General features: G+C 39.8%; 2 protein-coding genes across 4 annotated transcripts; both read right to left on the minus strand.

The window, feature by feature from the left end:
• Positions 1–651: 651 nt before the first annotated feature.
• On the minus strand, positions 652–9,657 carry LOC105701581 (serine protease 42). 3 transcript variants are annotated; one of them, XM_023435008.1, is made up of 6 exons: positions 9,566–9,657; positions 5,313–5,720; positions 3,790–4,092; positions 2,828–3,096; positions 2,330–2,493; positions 652–2,015 (listed from the first exon to the last, which is right to left on the minus strand). In XM_023435008.1, exons 2-6 carry the CDS (start codon positions 5,705–5,707, stop codon positions 1,806–1,808), a joined length of 1,341 nt encoding a protein of 446 aa, XP_023290776.1. In that variant the 5' UTR covers positions 5,708–5,720; positions 9,566–9,657; the 3' UTR covers positions 652–1,805. The 3 variants fall into 3 exon arrangements, with proteins under 3 accessions (XP_023290776.1, XP_012283865.1, XP_012283862.1); XM_012428442.1 differs by lacking the exon at positions 9,566–9,657 and adding an exon at positions 8,905–8,924 and having other exon boundaries at positions 5,349–5,720; XM_012428439.1 differs by lacking the exon at positions 9,566–9,657 and adding an exon at positions 8,905–8,924.
• A 4,508-nt stretch (positions 9,658–14,165) lies between these two features.
• On the minus strand, positions 14,166–19,120 carry LOC105701573 (serine proteinase stubble-like). Its single transcript, XM_012428421.2, has 6 exons — positions 18,819–19,120; positions 17,436–18,538; positions 16,910–17,069; positions 16,492–16,763; positions 16,080–16,291; positions 14,166–14,917 (listed from the first exon to the last, which is right to left on the minus strand). The coding sequence occupies exons 1-6, from the start codon at positions 19,118–19,120 to the stop codon at positions 14,798–14,800; spliced, it is 2,169 nt and encodes a 722-aa protein (XP_012283844.1). The 3' UTR covers positions 14,166–14,797.
• Positions 19,121–21,698: the final 2,578 nt, after the last annotated feature.

Raw genomic sequence — 21,698 nt, forward strand, 5'->3', positions numbered from 1 at the left:
ACGTTATACATTAATTTCCAGAAAGATATTGAATGTCTGGGTTTGCCACATCATATCATCGATGTCCAATAATTTAAATATTAATAAACGGACAATCTTCAAGCTGTTTTTCCAAAAAATTTTATAGTTTCATTAATGAATGTAATAGTTGTGAATGAGATATTATCTACCAAAACTAGTTCAGTAATTGCAGTTTGACTCTACTGTAAATGGTTTTTTTTATAACATCATTGTTATTCTTTGTTACATAACATTTTGAAGCAAGGTCTAAAAATACTATCTGAAAAATCTGGAAAAATTTGCCCATCCGTAAAAACTGAATTATCTAAATTAAGACATTAAATGTTTCATATCGAAACTAACCGATGAATATTTAACGATATATTAAATACGTTTGCAGTTGTATATGAATTTTCATTTATATGAAAAGATGATAAGGAAACGACAACGCTATGGTGTTTAAGAATTACAATTGTGAGAACGAAATATGATAGAGATATATGTTCTATTATGTATTATCAAAGTCTAAATATATCGTTAAAGAAAAATTTATTGTTTCACGCATATTTTTAGATGGATAAGGATGGGATCGGGGTAGATAGGTACGAATAGAAAAACAGTTATTTTACTGAATAAGATAAATAATAAGGATTATATGACACAGGGTAGAACGAATATATTTCGAAACGTCTTATCGTCAAAGTGATGCTTCCAATTTGTACCTTGATTATTATCTAACCGTCACTATTCTAAGTCCATTTGCAACCCACGAATTTAATGGTCTAATTCCATTGACTAGATCTTACAAAAAAGAATTCAAGACGTCGACATAACTCGTTGGAAACTGATATCACGAGGACAATAAATAACCGAAACCAAAATTAATCGGCTATTTTACATGGAATACAGAAACAGGACAAGATTGAGGAGATTTTTCGATACTCCATTATCCTCTCGCAAACGTTAACAATTTGACAATGGAAAAAAACATCATAGAGCCAGGCTCCAAGACGAGAGGTATTAAATTGTGTCTACATTTCTAGGAAAAGAAAACAAAAAGAAATAAAGGAACCTAGAACAGCACCTAATGGGAGAAGTGGCCATTCGATTTAAACAGCCTTAAACCTCTTTAAGCAACAATGTTTGCAAGAATCGTCCTTCGTAGCAACACCCTGAACGAAAAAGCATTCACAGATACCTGATAAAACAGTGAACGTAAGCATGACAGGAAGAATTGGCCAGTCAAAATGTCTAACATCGACGGCAAACTCAATTTTCCCCAATTTTATTCATCAGTTCTTACCGTTGTTCTTATCTTTACGCTTACGTGAGATATCAGTGAAGACCTTAAGACGATACGAAACTGGCATCCGAAGAGTCTTGCTTAAGAAGTTCCAAACTGATGACGCAATAATTTGAAATCTTACCACATGAATATGAAGACCCTAAGGGAGCTCCAAACACCCGGGAAATTTCATTCTTTTAAAATTCACTTATCAGTATTCTTGTAATATTTCGTTAAAAATGTAATCTCTCGAATCTCGGGACCATCCTTAGAGTCTCCACATTGAAGTGGTAAAATGTCAAACAATTCGGTACACCCAATTCGATGAAAAGTCTCATAAACGATTGACTCCTCGGATCTCACTTTCATATCACCTTAAATGTTAAAATTTTGATATTTTCGGCGTCAAGAGCTGAAGAGCGTCGACTTCGAGGTACATAAAGAAGATTTCCAAGAGACCAAGAAAGCTCTCGAAAATATTATTCTATTCGAAGCCATCGTAATACACAGCTCGGCTAGCCTAGACTTGAGAGTTGTACTGGTAAGAAGAGATGTCCAGTTTGTTGAAGACCATCTGCTCGTCGATCCATTGTCGGGCAAGAGCGATATTCGCGTAAACTCCTGGAGTCTGATTTTCGCCGCAGCCGATTCCCCAGGCGACGATTCCTGCTTGCACGTATCGGCTGGGATCGTTGCTGAGAGGACACACCAAAGGACTACCTCCGTCACCCTAAAAATCAAGAGAAAAGTGAATTTCCATTTATCCAAAGGTTCAGGAGTATCGTAACATCTTAAGGTGATGTGAAAATAACGTCAAAGAGCTCCCATTCGTGATACTTTCCTCCAAACTGGATGTACTAACTCTATTCAAACATCACGATACAAATATGCAGGCTATAAGGTCCTGACACTCATGAAATTTCATATTTTATAAATAATTTTAATAATATGTCTATGAAGAAATTTTTTCAATATGAAATTTCATGAGTTTCGGGACCTTCATGTCACCTTAATTAAAGCGTTCAGAATTATTGGTTTGCGAACCTTGCAAGTGTCCTTCCCGGATTCACCACCGGCACAGATGAAACTCCTGTCCAAGATGAAGTACTTTCCAAGGCGAGTTTGCCGAAGGGAATTTTGACACGTGTCATGGGGGACTACGGGAAGATCCACCCTCTTCAGGATCACCTGGTAATGACCCTCCTTTCCTGTAATTATATATCAATATTAATCTCGCGAAAAGGATCGTTTACACGAAGGGACTACGGGAAGATCCACCCTCTTCAGGATCACCTGGTAATGACCTGTAATTATATATCAATATTTATCTCGCGAAAAGGATCCTTTACAAAGTCGTACCGATTATTAAATTTAACGTTAATTTAAAATAGTTGCTACGATATTATATATTATGGGAATTATTACATGTTACATACTATGTGGATTATTTTTCCATGTATGCTGTCGAGGTTTTTCTAATGACACTCGTTATCAGGAGGAAGAAGGCATTGTCGATGATATTAACGTTTGAAAAAAAATTACCAAAAACGTCTTTGCCCCATCCACTGGCGTAGCAACGAGATCCATCGAAGACGGCCCCTGTATCAGGCAGACAGACGACATCTACGTTCTCAGCAAGCTCCACGGGCTGAGAAAGGATGAGAAGAGCGACATCGTTGAAGAGAGCACCGGAGTGGAACTTCTCGTGGACGATGATCCTCTCCACGTCGCGATCCTGGTGAGGGAAGATCTCGTTCTTGGTCTGCGTGTCCCATTCACCTGCACGGACCTTTAACTGCGAAGCCTCTTTCCTACGACCGCATTACGTATGACAATCGACAGTAATTTCATTTTGATCGCTTACATTAAAAGAAAGACACGCAATCTAACATCAAGCCTCTTACAAAATTCACAGGAATCTTCAACTCGCGAAACTGAATTTTCCCACAACGGAGGTATTTGTTAAACAATAAAGAGGATTCAGGGTCAAGCTTTCTCGAAATTGCAGATTCTCATGAATCTTGTGGCCGATTACCCACCACCTTGAACAAGCATTGCCACAATTCATCGCAAATGGTTTGTACAATTCCACGGCCACATTAAAGACACGCCTCTCCCGTTACAAGCGATCTTAATTGATAAAATACTTGGGATATTAAGGGGATGTGAAAGTGGCATCCGAAGAGTCAATCGTTCATGAAACTTTTCATCGAACTGGGTGTGCCGAATCCTTTCAAACTTCACTACGTGAACATGGAGGCTGTAAGGAAGGTCCTGACACCTGCTTAAGCGCTTTCAACGATTCGGTGCACCCAGGTTAATGAAAAGTAATATATGTAATAGCCCTTTCATATCGCCTTAACACAGCGAGCAGCCGTAAATACGGCAGCGTGATTCATACTGTACCAAAAATACGACGTCCAAGAGCTGATCGTTTCAAGTTACGATTATTGTTTGTTCTCAGGCGGTCTCCTCAGAGATTACAAAGCCCTGGCGCAACTAACCCATTAACGCAGTGAGCAGCCGTAAGGACGACTCTCGTATGAATCAACGCTCCTCCACATTGGTAGACGTTCAACTTCTGGGCGTTGTTCCCGATGACTTCCTCCCTCAGGATTGCCACCATCCACGGGAACTCCCCGAATTGAGCCTCGTTGTCGGTCTGTCCAGTGATCCTGAAGCCAACGCCGTCAGGATTCCTTTGGCCGCAACCCTTCCGCACATTCGGCTTAGGGGTGATCTTGACATCCGATAGATCCGGAGCCTTACAACAAATGTCTAAATAATTGTCGCAAGCTCCCTGTATCCTGAAATTTCGACAGACTGTTAAAACAAAGACATCAACTCCGAAGCTCGGCCCCGGGGAAAATCTCGCCAGGAAGAGCGATCATATGTGCCCATAATTATGAAAGTGGTCTAAGTCATTATATTTTTTGTTTCGAAATTACATTGAATTAATTTCGTTTGAAATAATATGGCGTGAAATAACTGATAAACTCACTTTTTTTTCAATTTTGACTTAGACCACTTTCATAATTATGGGCACATATATCCCTTCATTTTCTCCTTAGTTTATATTCATCTACAGACCAGAAATAAATTTGGTACTTAAGGCGCTTTCTTTCTCTTCTAGGCTACGTCACACCCCCGTCCTGCTCTTGAGAAAATCTAAACAATGCGAGAGCGAGGATGACCCTTCAGAGGCGACGCAGGACCAAATATCCCGAAGGAAGAAGGACCAAGGATTCATTAGATTCATCGACTCTCCCACGAGACGCATCGCAACATTCGCTAGATTTTAGAGCCATTTGAATATAATAATGTTCATACATTTAACATTTAACAAACTATCAGGGAATCATTATTAAATTCCCTGCAGCACACCTCCGGCGAGATTTTCAACAGAGGTTCGGTTGCATAATTAATATTAAATAAGCAAAGTGCTGCCGAGAGATATGCGGATTGGAAAGTATACAACTACTAGAAAATCTATGCAAAGGATAGATTTTTTTGTTGAGCCAGGTAGTAGATCGTGAAATGCGTTTGATAAATAATAAGACAATGGAATTCTAACTTCATCTCAATTGCCGCGCAATGGACATAAAATTTCGAGAAGCATGAGTATGATTTACGTCGAGGAATGAATTTAAAGAAAGAAGAATAGATTCACGTACTCCAATCCAATCGCGTATCTCCCGACACCCAGGAGAAAAAAAAATAAATATATATATTCATGCTTTTCCACGAGTTAGGAGAATCACCCAAGGACGGTCTCATGCTTGGCATTCAAATGATTACATCAAATCATACCCGGGAGGAGAGAAGGCCACGGTCGAATATAATTTTCGATTTCCAGGCATCCACTTGCGGCATTCGGCTGACATGTCAAGGAGTCAGTTCGTGTATACATGCGATGGACGTTGGTATCTTATCGGAGCTATTCAAGACATGCCATGGGAGTGCGGAAATGATTACGGTGCGGTTCCCGGCCAGCAATCTTGGCAGAGACCTCTTGGGAGAGACTCACCGTGGAGATTCCGAGGAGCTATCACCAAAACCGGACCTGATGTCGATTATGCCAATCCCGTTGTCCAGGATGCTGCCGTTTTGGCACTGATAGTAGGGAACGCATTCGCAACTATCCTGGCCCTGGTTCTTCTGATTCTGCGAGCCCAAGATGGTCCCAGGTACGCTTGTTGGGGTGACTTCCGCAACACCTGCAGCATTGTCAAGTATACCGTTTTGTCCAAATTGTCCAGGTTGTCCAGGTTGTCCAGATTTTCCAGGCTGTCCAGGCTGTCCAGCTTGTCCAGGCTGTCCAGTGTTAAAAACATCCGAAATCAGACTATCCAAGTCACCTTGTGGAGCAGCGAGACTCAGGCTGACCAAAAGTCCAATCGTCAGGGCTTTTAGAGCCAACATCTTCTTCCTCGAGCTGAAACAAAATTCCAAACGTTTTAGAAGATTTAAGGAGATATGTGCCCATAATTATGAAAGTGGCCTAAGTCATATATTTTTTGTTTCGAAATTACATTGAATTAATTTCGTTTGAAATAATATGGCGTGAAATAACTGATAAACTCATTTTTTTTTTTTTTAATTTTGACTTAGACCACTTTCATAATTATGGGCACGTATGAAAGGGTACGTTGATATATTTATTAAACTTTTCCCCGAACTGGGAGCATCGACGTCATTTGAAACTTCGATACGTGATTATGGTGGCCCTGAGGAAGAACGCGATATACTTATGACATCTCATTTTTCACAAGAAAACGTAATCTTCGTTCTAATCTGGGATAAATTAATATTTTTTGTTGAAAAATCAAATTTCACCGGTATCACCGTTCTCCTCTTACGGCCTCTATAATCACGTGCAGAAGTTTCAAATGATTCGGTGCACCCAGTTTGGAAAGTTTTCTAATATTTTAAAACATATATGACAACATATATAAAACATATATGTGTGTGTTTGTATATATATAATTTTAGGAAATTTTCCTGACGAACTGGGTACACGGAATCATTTCAAACTTTACAATGTTAATGTCAATGCTATATGAAAGGTCCCGACACCCATGAAATTTCAATTTTTTAAGATTTGTTTATACGTATTTTAAGAATTGCCTCTACTTCAGCTGAATCTTCGACAAGCTTGGATCTTTATGAAGAAGGTACTAATCGGCTATAAGGAAGATTCATTAACATACTCGAGAGGATCAGTCTGGGCATATGTGAGATAAGAAAATGATATGCAAAATTACGCAAAGGGGAGAAAAAGAGCCTGTTCAAACTAGACATACAATGAGTACAGATCAGGTGAGCAAAAATGATTCCACTCGAGACATGAATAACGAGGATATTATTCCGAATCATGGTGCAATACGATCACCAAATATAATGCCGGAATCGATGACAAAAACACAATTTGGTCCAGCTACACAGGTGTACGGAAACTTGTTCAAACCTTGAACAAGACATCTAATATACACAACTGCGTATCATAAAATGATTTACACCGCAGCATATGACTCCAAAACTAATATTCAACAGAAGAGCAATTCTCTTAGTCAATGTCAATAGTTAGATGTGTTCCTGACTAGATGCAAACATCTCGGACTGACGTAACTCGGCTCTGATCATCTTCGCATTAATGAATGTGCAAACAATAATTAATTTTCTCTTTTCCACAGCCTAAGAAGTATTAACGAGCCTTCCCCGATCGAATGAAATAATTGGGGAAGCTAGATGAACATCGCCTTCGTTAAGAATAAAGAGAAACAGTGTCGCTTAAAATTAATTACAACACTAACGTGTAAAAACAGAGTCCCTAATAATTACTTGCAAATTTACAATGTAGAAGTCATTTGCAAATTTTCCGTATCACGTGTCACACTTATAGATGAGAAATATTATCGGATAATTGTTTGGTATTTTTGTAGAGAGGAGAAAAAAAAAAGAGAAAAAGAAAAATGATGTATCGCGAGACTCGTCGAATACTTGCGAGGAATTATTATCGATGACGTGCACACGTCACTTTGCGCAAACACGGAGACTAAATACAGAAGCGTATCTTCCTCTTAGCATTCTAATAACGTGAAGTACATAACTACTAATGTATACCTAAAAGAGTGGTTAATAACGCCTAAACCGTATTTTAATATTTAATTTTTTCCCTAGGCCCAGCCGAAAACTGGGAATTTCTACTGCTATCAATGACTGTGATAACAATTCTCCCTGAAGGAAAAGTAGCATGTTAATCGCACTTTAAATAGCCTTGAGAAGAATATTGGAAGATTGCTTCAGGATAATTTCTCGGCGGGATTTTTCCTCAAAATCCATGACACGTCCTGAGAGACTGGCCAAATCTGCATGAAATCAACATGCGAATGATTTAAACAATCTCGAAACAAAGCAAATTGCCAATAAAAGCGCCGTTGTAATTTTCACGCACACGCACATCCATTGAATAAACATTAAGCCATGTATAATGTAATTACTTAACCGTTAAAAAATCATAAAAAATGATTCGCGATTGCACATCATACATGGTGTAATTACCGTGTCATGATTCTCTTCAAATGATTGCATAAACATCGCCTTAATGAACTCGAGGAGAAAGGAGTCGAGCAACATTTCTTTTCCTTTTTTATTGTATCCTCAAAACGCTTCCTTATGGGCAAACGGTTAAATAATTCATAATGGCAGAAAATATTACGTTAGCTAATGTGCCCGTTTATGTTTACATATTTAAGGTCAGCGCTATGTACGACATCCTATTTCAAAATCTAACCCGTTCAGTGCTTATCAATGTAATGATATATAAAATGTTTCAATGGACTTCCCTGAAGGAAAGTAGAGTTTTCCTCGTCCTATCTGAAAAACTATGCACAACCATTGATACTTGCGAATTTCTCAGTGACGCTTTATGTTGCAAAACCTAATAGGCTGTTTGGATTTTGACGCTTTTACTTTGTTTTTCTCTTTTTCAATGTGTCTACTCAGCACGCGATAGTGATTTCGAGCTCAGCCGATGAGATCACCGTCAATTAAATGTACCCCTCGGCGATTCGTCCAGACTTACTAAGGACTGAAACCCGCGTATTACCTGCACAGAATATACTTAGGAAGAAAACATGAACAGTTTAATCCTCTGTAACCCACTTTTTCTGTTCCATCCAAGAAAAACTAATGTAACTGGGAACATGAAATTCATCTGTAAAACTAATGTAAGTGAAACTAATGTATGTAAAACTAATGTAAGTAAAACTAATGTAAGTAAAACTAATTTAAGTAAAACTAATATAAGTAAAACTAATGTAAGTAAAGCTAATGTAAGTAAAGCTAATGTATGTAAAGCCAATGTAAGTAAACTAATGTAAGTAAAGCCAATGTAAGTAAACTAATGTAAGTAATGTAAGTAAAACTAATGTAAGAAGAACTAATGTAACGTGAAATTAACGAATATTAAGGCGACACAGAAGTGCTGTACCGAATTGTTTGAAATCTTGCAACGTGAACATGAAGGCCTTACGAAAAGTCTTGCCCCGTAAAATGTCGGTTCTTATAAAAAATTGAAAATGTATCACTGTATAAGTGGATAAGGATAAGTCACGCACCACATAGGGAGACCTCAAGATGAGAGAATAGCTCCACAACGCTGTTTAATAAATAATTCCGTTAATGATTGTAATCTCGCAGAATTAGGTAAATCCTATGTGTAAGAACGAGAGGACTAAAGACATTAAGAATTGTGCATATCATTTGAAAAAATGGATCATAGTGATGGAAAATAAATTACCGACCATCTACAGCTGATCTGAGAGAGTAGCTTAACAAAGAGCACTCTTTTATAAATATAACTGAAGCAAGGATTACAATTTCCCACGATCACATAAACACTTTAAAAAATGGATCATAGTGATGAAAAATAAATTACTGGCCCTCAACGTTTAAACTGAGAGAGTAACTTCACAAAGAGCACTCCTCGATAAATGTGCCCATAATTATGAAAGTGGTCTAAGTCAAAATTGAAAAAAAAAATGAGTTTATCAGTTATTTCACGCCACATTATTTCAAACTAAATGAATTCAATGTAATTTCGAAACAAAAAATACATGACTTAGACCACTTTCATAATTATGGGCACAAATATACCACAGTCAAGGATTACAATTTCTCAGGAACAAGTAAACGCATTATCTAAGATGGCTAAGGACGCGTAGAACAGTATGTAAATAGTTTTTTACGTTAACAGGAAAGGAGGAAGAATTCACTCACCACTGTGCTGAGATCGAAACTGTTAGAGGAGGGTATCGGCCACTGCGAGAGAGACTGAGCGATTAACGCGACCCTGGTAAGAACTCTCGACCCTGTAACACACCGATGTACACCAAGTATATCCCTCCTCCGACTGATAAACCTCCTCTCCCCACTTCAGGCACGTCAGGGACTTACCAGGTCTCTTCTGCAACCAGTTTTCTCAAGTGAACGAACGGTTTGCATGATCCCCGTTTTCTGGATTCCCCAGGGCTGAGCCAGAGCCACGTATCAGGATTTCTCGCATCGGGTTGTCTGATAAAATCCCGTAATTCCTTAAGAAATGTATATCTCATTTGCAGGAAAACGTCAAGGACTTACCAGGTTTCTTCTGCAACCAGTTTTCTCAAGTGAACGAACGGTTTGCATGATCCCCGTTTTCTGGATTCCCCAGGGCTGAGCCAGAGCCACGTATCAGGATTTCAAGCATCGGGTTGTCTGATAAAATCCCGTAATTTCTTAAGAAATGTATATATCATTTGCAGGAAAAAAAACCTCAGGCACGTCAGGGACTTACCAGATCTCTTCTGCAACCAGTTGTCTCAGGTGAACGAACGGTTTGCATGGTCCCCATTTTCTGGATTCCCCAGGGCTGAGTCGGAGCCACGTATCAGGATTTCTAGCATCGGGTTGTCTGATAAATTCCCGTAATTTCTTAAGAAATGTATATATCATTTGCAGAAAAGCAAACGTCAGGGACTTACCAGGTCTCTCCTGCAACCAGTTTTCTCAAGTGAACGAACGATTTGCATGGTCCCCATTTTCTAGATTCCCCAGAGCTGAGCCGTAGCCACGTATCAGAATTTCTAGCATCGGGTTGTCTGATAAATTCCCGTAATTTCTTAAGAAATGTATATCTCATTTGCAGGAAAGCAAACGTCAGGGACTTACCAGGTCTCTTCTGCAACCAGTTTTTTCAAGTGAACGAACGGTTTGCATGGTCCCCGTTTTCTGGATTCCCCAGGGCTGAGCCGTAGCCACATATCAGGATTTCTAGCATCGGGTTGTCTGATAAAATCCGAGAAAAGTTTCATAAAGGAGACCCCTTAAACGCGTAATCACCTCCAAACAAAGATTCGCTGCAAAGGTAATTAGTTCTAACTTAGTACTAACTTATGGAAGAACCCGACAAAATTCCTCATGGAAGTGTCTTCCTCTTCTTATGCCAGGCTGGATATCCAAAGGCCCTGAAAGTACAAACATTCAATCAATGGGCATTATATCTTCATTATCCTGGTGCAGTTTCCGGGAACATTTACCTGGGATTTACATATAAAGAGTAGGCAATCCCTTCTTCCTTAACGACCTCGAAGAAGTGACGTCAACGGATCGGCAAACTGTTCCATACGTGTGGGGAATTTCGACACGGCCTGGTGGATCGTTCTGCTTCACGAATATCCATTTCTCCTCTGGCATTCCCCACCATAGCGGGCCTCTTAAAAATTCTGGGCTAAGGCCGACCGCCGCGCTTCGGTTTCCTCCATTTTTCTTTTTTCTTCTTATTCGCTTATAAAGGAGAGATATTGCCTCGCTAGGCGACAATTTTCCCAGTTTAAACATTCGTGGAACTGCCAATTCAAGGTAAAGGTAGTTCCATGACTTTTACGCGTCTCTCTTTCACTTTCCCTGTTCATTAAGGTCCTAGTAACCTTCTTAAGGCGATGTTAAAGTGGCGTTGTGGTATTCTATATAAAACACTTTTCTCCTAACTGGATTTACCGAATCGTTTTAAACTTTAGAACGTGAGTATGGAGATTAGAAGGAAGGTCCTGACACTCGTGAGACTTCAATTTTTCTTTCGATTTGTTCGTATTTTCAAAATTTGTTATTAAAAAAAATGAAATTTCAAGAAGGTCAGGACCTTCCTTATAGCCTCCATGTTAGCATTGTGAAGTTCGAAACGATTAGGTGCACCCGTTTTGTAAAAAAGTTTCATGAACGATTGAGCTCTCGGGTGCCATTTTTACATCCCCTTAAGTGCAATCATATGAACAAGTACACCATGTAGATTTACAGGATGTCGAGTACAATTCTTTCGCTCTCTTTTCCCATTCGTTACATGCGTTGGGTGGAGAAGTAGAGAGCTCATTACATTGTTACGGATATTGTTTCAGCTTTACGTAGCTATGTTAGAGTGCTTGGTGGGTTAATATCTCACATAAGAAAATCTAAAATTCAGAGTGATACAATTTCGTGGACTTCCCCAATATTTCTACCCAGGTTTAAACATCTTTCTAACGTGACTTGGTAGTGGCGAGGTCAGGTGAAATTCCAATGACGCTCAGCATCGTCACCTTTCCAAGAAATCTACGCTACATACTGCTACATACTCTGTACACGTATTCTTAATTCAACCCATTTAAGAATATCGTCGCTTAGTACACAATGAATACATCATAAATCACGGAGTAACTTACATTAAACTTTTCTTACAAACATTGAGACATTGCATGTACTTAAATTTGTTTCATATTTAAGTACTTTTGGTTCGTCATTCTGTCCTGCAAATATGGAATGTCTGCAATATGTATACGCATGTTCCGCAATAAATTTAGCTGCACATGTGCGTACAAACATTGAGACATTGCATGTACTTAAATTTATTTCATATTTAAGTATTTTTGATTTATCATTCTGTCCTGCAAATATGTATACGCATGTTCCACAATAAATTTAGTTGCACATATGCGTACAAACATTGAGACATTGCACGTACTTAAATTTATTTCACATTTAAGTACTTTTGGTTTGTTATTCTGTCCCGCAGATATGTGTTCCAAATGAGGACTCATAAGCGACACTCTCGTGACTAGTTTCATGACCTACTATAAGACAAATTATATGCAAATTTAGCATCACTTTGTCAATCTGGGATATTTTCACGTATACATGACGAATCCTGGCATTTCTATTTTAATCACTGCACATCCCGCCTGGCATTCAGACTGATAGAAATCGACAAAACGATCGCAAGTGTGGAGAGCCTGCACGAAGGAAGAATAAAGAGGTCACCGGTCATGGCGTGACCATTACGCGTGTCCTTTAACGATCGCTAATGTTGGCATCGGTACCTCCATTGTACTCGGTACCTCTATTGTATCAAACTCCACGTATGACCATCTAATCAGTGATTAATGGCAAAGCATTGTTCCAGGTGTCGCAACGATCGCTGTAACGAGCCACTGGAAAATCGGAGGTGTCAATTACTTTCCCCGCTTTTACTCGTCGAGCCTTAAGATTAATTTAGAGTAATTACCTATGGTTATTCCAGACAAGGAAATGTACGCGCTTAATGGTGCATCTGGTTCCACTAAAAGATAATATGATATGGAAGGAAATATTGTAACCGATGTACCAATTAGTATTACAATTTTACCCATTTTCTATTTAAACAGACAATGTAAGCGACAAGTGATTATTAATGTTCATATAGGAACATGGATTGTGAGAATAATTGCGTTAAAAATGACATCTTCAATCAAGTCCTAAATATATTTTTCACAATATCCGGTAATTGAATGGCTGAGAAATGTATGGTTATTAATTAAACGGCGATTATCCTGGCGATTAAGCGTTTAGTTAAAATATTCGCCTGCGCTCGGAAATACAATTCAAGGTTCACGTGAATCATTTCCGGGGAGATATACCATATCACCAACTCTCATATATTAAATCTCATGCAAAAATAACGCTTCAATTAGGTGCCTTTAATCGGTTCCTGTGCAAAAATTAATAATCACAATTTTTCTATATATATCTTTAAATTAAGTGCTTCAGAGCGTACGTTGAAATTCGAGAGTACTCCACTCTACTTCATTAAATATTTAACTCCTAGTATACATATATTGTTTTTAAATAATTACTGCCTACTCCACGCCAAATTGATTTTGATATATCCTAAATATAGTTTGCAATTATCTTGAACACGTGTCCATGTACGAATTATATGATTTGTCAAATGTAACATTGCAAAATATGTAATTAATAGTTACGTACAGACAATCCGTGCACGATTTCGCTAATTCCGTAATGATAATTAACACTCTCCATCATCTTCTTCCCATTTGGGGAAACTTTGGCGAATGTTAAATGATTCAGGACGATGATAAAACCTAGATGAATCATTACTGATAATAAAGAGAACGGGACTCGCAACACTTTATTCGCAGAGGGTCGAGAAGTTACGTTTACGACATTTCCACTGCATAAAACTTCGACTGGAAAATTGTGCGATAAATTTCAGATAAATTATTTTCAGCGAGATCATGTACCGTAAGAAGTTATTCATTGAAAGTGCACCTCATGACACTCAATAACGAGCAATGACGAGCCATGGAATCGCGCACGTACATTTAACAGGTTCAAGTGCGTGAGCACATTGAAATATATATATATATTTTTTTAATAAACCTTTTATATCATACGATCTTAACCGCAAATCAAAGATTTTTCGAAAAGGACCCCAACGTTAACCTCGTTGCCGCGAGCCACGAGGAAACGGATAAAATCTAAAATTAATCACCGACCTCTGACATTGATATTTTGTACAGACATACTAAAAAGCACGATAACAGACTCTTTCACAATTCTTCAAAGAGTTTGGTTCCCAAGCTTATGTATGTATCTCCCTCACACATATACGATATCGCCATCAAGATTCACCATTCACGTGCGACATAGAATCATTATTTATTTTGAGAAACCGTCTATATACAACCTTTACTAATTCTCAGAGAGGCCTACTGGCCTTATTAATACTGATCTCATCACGATGTCCTTACAAATTCTCAAGCGACTCCTACGAATTATAAAAATGAAAATGTCAAAGGGACCTAATTATTAGGTTCATGGCGTTTTTTTACCCATTATGTTAGGTGTTAAAAACGCCATTACTTATGCATCAGCCTAATAGTTCGTCTGAAACTCGTCACGTGGTGTATCATCGAATTTCGAAGAACCAGTTGCATGGAAGTTGCGTTATTCAGTTCCTAAACGGGTCGGCGTAGAAAAAGTTATATCTATCTGTAAAAAAAAAACAAGTAGAAGAAAAAATAAAGCACACGGCGCTTATATATGTATGCGAGGACTAGATCGAATCAATTGGAGCACTTTGTTCTCGTGCACGAGCGACCCCAATGTGCTGCCAGCGGTTTACACGATCGTTCTGCACTTTCCGGGATCATTAACGGGTCGTTAAAGAACTCCGTAATTAGCAAGCTGCTGGTCGATCCATTGTCGATGTTGAGGAACACTGGCATACACTGCGGGGATGTTCGATGAGCCACATCCAATTCCCCAAGCTATGATTCCAGCCTGAAAGGAAACAAGAATCGATGTTCAACAAATGATGGTAACCGATGCCCTAGTTCCTCTTAATTAATAAACGCTTGCATCTTTACTACATGCCGAGCTATTGATAAAGCAAAGAAATGTTTGTATCATTTTGTTTACAGGATATATATAAGATACAGTGAAGCCCGTTAATAAGTTCAATCGACTTGGGTAAAGGAGATTCTTGTAACTGCCTACGTTACCGACGTTCATATCTGTGTCGACAGATGTATCATATCACATGAAGCATTGTATGTGCGGAATGACATACACCATATGTCTTATCCGTACGATGATTATAATGAAATGGAAATGAAACTCAAGAAAAGTAGAAAGGACTTTTTTAACAATCAAATACAAAACGGTTTCGGCGACGTTCAACACTAGAGATGCCCATTAAGGTGAAGTGAAACATCCTTCAAATCAGTCGATTCGAATACAACACTTTTTTTTAAGGGTATTAGACCAAAATGTCCGAAACTTTGACACATCACTCCTGATCATCTAAGAATTGCCCTGACACATTAAAAATTTGGATATTTCAACAAAATTTTTTATGGCGTCGAGCTCTGATATTTCGATTAATATACGATTATCGAAGGCTCTGATATGAGAATCGAAAGGGTCAGGACAATTTTACTACAATTTAGAACACTCTGGTAATCGATAAACTCGCATTTGAACGGGATAAAGGCAAAAAAAGTGTTGTATGCGCTTCTTTGTTAAAACGATGGGAATACGAGGTCTCGGAGTGAAAATTTAATTGACCTGAAAATCACAGATGGCGCAGGAGGTCCCTCCGCAGACAATTAGGGCCCCAGAAGGCATGAATCCAGAGGATTTCTGGAGGTTTACTTCGATTTCTTAATAATTATTGTACGAAAACGACAGGTGGAATATGCCATTTGGCACAATACACAATATAATTCGACCCAGCTGTCAATATAAAAACGAACGTCGGCAACGTAGGCATTTAGAAAAATCTTCTTTATCAACGTTGATCAAGTTCCTCGACGTAATTCACTTCACCTTAACCAGTTAACCGCGTTCGACGTGTATACACGTCGTTACAGTGAATTCTACAGTTAACACGGTAACAAAAGATGGAGTGGCCTTCCACGAGGATTTTCCAAGGGCAACTTACTTGGTAATACCTTCCTTGAGAGTCTGGACAAACTAATGGACCTCCCCCATCACCTCCACAGGTGTCTCTGTTGGACTCTCCTCCAGCGCATATGAAGCTTCCATGTAACTGGAAGTATTGGCCCAATTTTGTGGTCCTCAACCTGGTCTGACAATCCGAGTGTTCAACAATGGGCAGATTGACCTCGCGAAGCACAGTCTGGAACTGCCCTTCTGTAATTAATCAACGCACAATTTCTGTATAATTAACCCTTTCACTATGTTCATGATATTTTGCCAGTATGTTTTAGTTCAGGCATCCGCAGTATCGGAAGGATGAATTTTAATTTGCAACATCGCTCGCCAGGGGAACATCTGATGTTCCTTGGAGAGAAAAAAAGAGGGAATTAATCCAAAATTTTATGAGAAGTTACCAAACGCATTGCGACCCCATCCAGTCGCAAAACACCTAGTCCCGGCTGCAATTGCCATTCCCTGTTCAGGCAGACAAATTGGCATGACGTTGACAGCGTAACTGACAGCCGAGGCCAGAACAAGAACAGCCACATCGTGATAAAGACCTCCGCTGTAAAACTGCGGATGCATCACCATACTCTCCACGTTTGCCTCTTGAAACGGAACGGGTTCATCATTGTTCTGCGTGTTCCATTCGCCAAAACGTGCTACCAGCAATTTAGGATCGACACTACGTAAAAAAAAGAAACGTCTCTTTTATCGTACCACCATTAGTACCAAACTTATTCAACAAGTTCACAAACGTGTTACGGCGACATGCACGGAGACACATTTGCCGCCGAAAAATTGTTAACGAATGAATAAAAAGACCCTTACTTATTAACACAATGAGCGGCGGTCAAGACGGCCTGAGTGTTGATCATGGAAGCGCCACATTTGAAAAGGAGTGCTCCGTTACTTTGCTTCACTAGAAGAGCGACCATCCATGGAAACTCCGCAAAATACGTCTCTCCAGTATCGCTGGATAAAGCAGTCCCTGAAAAAAATCAAATACAAGACTTTGTTATGCACAATAACACGTGCTGAAGAGAGAAACGGTACAACTCAGCAAACTCCGAGTCGACCGCGCTGCCGCGTAACGGCGAGCAGGGGCAACACTTATGACGTACATGCGCGGCGTGGGAACAACGCCAGCCTAATTTTGACGTTAAGGGGATGTCAAAGTGGCATCTGAAGAGTCAATCGTCCATGAAGCTTATCTCCTAACTGGGTATTCCGAATCGTTTGAAGCTTCCACCAACGATTTGACTTCTCAGATATACAGAGACTGTTTCATATGCACAAAGAGACATGGAACTTTAAATACTTCACTTCGCTCGGGTTGCTGGAAATTTGTATCTACCTGTCGAGTACGTCATCCCACGAACTCCGCAGATTCCTTGCGCACCAGTGGAACCTTGACCTTCAGAACCCTGGGTCCTTCCGTTCCCAAGAGCCGCGGAGACCTCGAAGGACTCCGCAACACCCTCAGGACGACAACAGACTTCGTCCGCCGCAGGACACAAGCTAAATCTAGGATCTATGATGCCAGCTCCGTCGATATTGACAACATTCCCATCGGAACAGGTCCAAGATTTTACGCAGACACAAGCCTGAGAGGTTCCAGAGTTGACTACAGGTCCCAAAGTGCTGGTAGCTGCGGTACCAGTCGGCGCTTGACAAAGAACGCCTCCACAGCAGACCTGACTGACGGTTTCGCATATGCAGCCCTGATTTCCGGCAGAATACCTGGGGTCGATTACCCCAAATCCGGGACAGATTATGACTACACTGGACATGCATTGTATGCAGTTGCAGATGAGCGGTTGGACTGGAGCCATTGTTGTCGTTGGAGCTGGGGTGGTTGTCGTTGGAGCTGGGGTGGTCGTCGTTGGAGCTGGAGTAGTCGTCGTTGGAGCTGGAGTAGTTGTCGTTGGAGCTGGAGTAGTAGTTGTTGGAGCTGGAGTAGTCGTCATCGGTGGATTCGTTGGATACACCACTGGGTACGGGTTAGTGCAGCACACTTGGGTAGGTATCACACAGTACCTAATCTGCTGGCGAGGGTCTATTATGCCTTGTCCTGATACTATGACCACTCCGTTCCCACCACATTGTAGTATAGGGACGCAGATGCAATTTGATATAGGAATTGGAGGCATTGTTGGGGGCATTGTTGGTGGCATTGTAGGTGGCATTGTAGGTGGCATTGTTGGGGGCATTGTTGGGGGCATTGTAGGTGGCATTGTTGGTGGCATTGTTGGGGGCATTGTAGGTGGCATAGTTGGTGGCATAGTTGGTGGCATTGTTGGTGGCATTGTTGGTGGCATCGTTGGTGGCATTGTCGGCATCACCACAGGCATCATACTCATCGTGGGTGCCGCCGTTGGCACAGCGGTAGGTATCGGCATTAATGTGCTAGGAGGTAAAAAACAGCACACTTCCTGATCGCCCGTGCAACGTCGATACCTGCTAATAAAACGTATTCATTAACATTGTACACCAATTGCTTCGCGTATCAACATTTGTCAAGTCGTATTTGACTTCCCCGGCAAAAGTGTACGTATAGCCTTATTATTCCACCACTTCTTTGGAACCTTCGAATTTCATTACAAAATTGTACATGCAAAAAAAGGGTGAGTTGCTCTGTTTTACTTGCTAGGCTCACGAGATATTTATCCCGGACATTGTTTTAAATAATTGTATACAACTTCAAAGACAAGTATAAGCGGCTTGATTTTCAAATCACCTGACATCGATCACACCAACTCCATCGGTGATGATGGTGCCATTGGAGCTGCACAGGTAAAACGGCACGCATATGCACCCAGGTGACACCATTGTTGTAGGTATCTTTGGGATCTTCTGATATTTCAGTTTCTTCAGGACGTGGAGGAGAAACAAAGGCGTGGAGCCAAACGCCCTGGAAGATCCAGCCAAGGGTCGATCCTCGACATCGAGGACCTCAAGTCTCTTGGAGAACGAGACTGACTTCTCCTCGGGATATCCTAGGGCCGTGCAGACGGCGAAAACGAGGATCGGCAGCCTCATTTTCCTGGTGTCAAGAGGATGATGTTCTCGACACCGTGGAACAACTCCCAGTAAATGGTTATCGCCTCGTTGGTAGCCCCTTTTTATTCCCTCGACACAGGATGCTTCGCCGACTATGGAAAATCGCCAGAGCATGTTACACTCAGAATTTGTATGGCTGTTACAAGCCAATGGGCAATCCTATGAAACCCACTGAAAGGCAATTGCATAATTACACATAGGAGCGGATTTCACTTTTCTCTTTCTCCTCGTGGAAGTACATCTTTTTCAATAAGTATCTCAGCCCCCTTAAGGTGAAGTGAAGAACACGTCGAGGAACTTGATCGACGTCGATAAAGATTTTTCCAAATGCCTACGCTGCCGACGTTCGTTTTTATATTGACAGCTGGGTCGAATTATATTGGATATTGTACCAAATGGAATACTCCACCTGTCGTTTTCGTACGATAAATATCAAGAAATCGAAGTAAAACTCCAGAAATCCTCTGGGTTCGTGCTTTCTGGGGCCCTAATTGATTGCAGAGACCCCCTGTGCCATCTGTAATTTCCAGGCCAATTAAATTTTCACTCCGAGACCTCGTATTCCCATCGTTTTAGCATAGAAGCGCATACAACACTTTTTTTGCCTTTATCCCGTTCAAATGCGAGTTTATCGATTACCACAGTGTTCTAAATTGTCGTAAAATTGTCCTGACCCTTTCGATTCTCATATCAGAGCCTTCGATAATTGTATATCGATCGAAATATGAGAGCTCGACGCCATTTTGATACTGGTCTGAGCTGAGTTAAAAAATTTTTTCCAAAAATCCAAATTTTGAACGTGTCAGAATAATTCTTAGATGATCAGGAGTGATGTGTCGAAGTTTCGGACATTTTGGTCTAATACCCTTAAAAAAAAGTGTTGTATTCGAATCGACTGATTTGAAGGGGGCTTCACTTCACCTTCAAGTGATATGAAAGGGTCATTATCAACATATAAATTATATATAAATATAAAAAAGAAATATATAATTTTTCTCCAAACTGGGTGCACCGAATCATTTGAAACTTCAGCACGTGATTATGAAGGCTCCGAGAACGTGATTACTCGTGAAATTTCATTTTATACATGACACGTAAGGTGTAACAAAAAAAAACGCCATTACTAATGCATCAACCTAACATACAAAATGACCCTTTCATATCGCTTAATACTAATTACTAATTAACTAGTAATTTTCACAGTGTAACAAAATTACGTATAAATATCGCTTAATACTAATTACTAATTAACTAGTAATTTTCACAGTGTGAACAAATTTACGTATAAATATCGCTTAATACTAATCACTAATTAACTAGTAATTTTCACAGTGTAAAAAAATATACGTTTAACAGATAAACAGTAGAAATGTAAAAAGTAAGCAGTACCCCGGTACGTGACTGCAGAAATCACATTAGCACATATACCAGAGTACACGTAATCACGCAATTAAGCCGGTCACCGAGCCGACGACATCCGCAAAGTCCTAAAAAATCTCGAAGTAGGTCAATGTCACATTTGGCAGAAAAAGTAGATGTACCTGGATTCGCACTTGGCAACCTACTGTACAGAGTTTCGCACATCCAGCAATGCACGTTGTCATAAAAAAGTCGGACGCCCCGCGTTACACGCGATGTTTAATAATTTATTTTCTCGAAAAATCTCGAAGTAGGTCAATGCCACATTTGGCAGAAAAAATAGATGTACCTGGATTCGCACTTGTTAACCGACTGTACAGAGTTTCGCACATCCAGCAATGCACGTTGTCATAAAAAAGTCGGACATCCCGCGTTACACGCGATGTTCAATAATTTATTTTACCGAGATCCACGAAATGATAAGGTCATACGCGATGGCATCAAGCTCATTACCATTGTGTCACATTTACCAGACAAGTGTAATTAAATGGACAGGTTATCCCCTTCCGAAATACACGAGCGTTAAATATGCTCTTACGTACACTTGTACCCTAATTTTGGCAATTGACCTAAACGTGATTTTTTACCATTTACAATGAAAATCATTGAATTCCTGGAAAAGCGTATCTACTTGGGAATCAAAGTAACCGCAGTTATTTCAGTACATTCAATTACTGGCACGTAATCGAGGCACGCATTTACCGTGCCCTGTATAATTACAATATCTGACACACACGCATACACACACATTATCGAACTTTCTGATATCAATCAGAACTTTACCGCCAAAGGAAGAATTAATCGAATAAATGTAAATACACTCGTCCGAAAGAATGTTTAAAACTAGCGCGATTAATAGTACTACTTAGAAGCTAAAATGTAAAAAGAGCAAAATTACTGACGTCATAATAGTGACGTTATATATATATATTTTTTTTTTCTATTACGCCTTTACAAGGAAGGATGAAACAAGAATATAAAGATAAGGTATCGGACTCAGGTGATATGAAAGGGTCATTCTATATATATATACATAACGTAGAAATATTTATAAAACTATTCTCCAAATTGGGTTGTGCACCGAATAATTTAAAACTTCGGCACGTGCTCGTAAAATTTCCCTTAAAAAAAAAGAATA

Source organism: Orussus abietinus, unplaced genomic scaffold (genome assembly GCF_000612105.2).
Source record: "Orussus abietinus isolate OABI.00-Male unplaced genomic scaffold, Oabi_2.0 scaffold132, whole genome shotgun sequence".
Lineage (NCBI taxonomy): Eukaryota > Metazoa > Arthropoda > Insecta > Hymenoptera > Orussidae > Orussus > Orussus abietinus.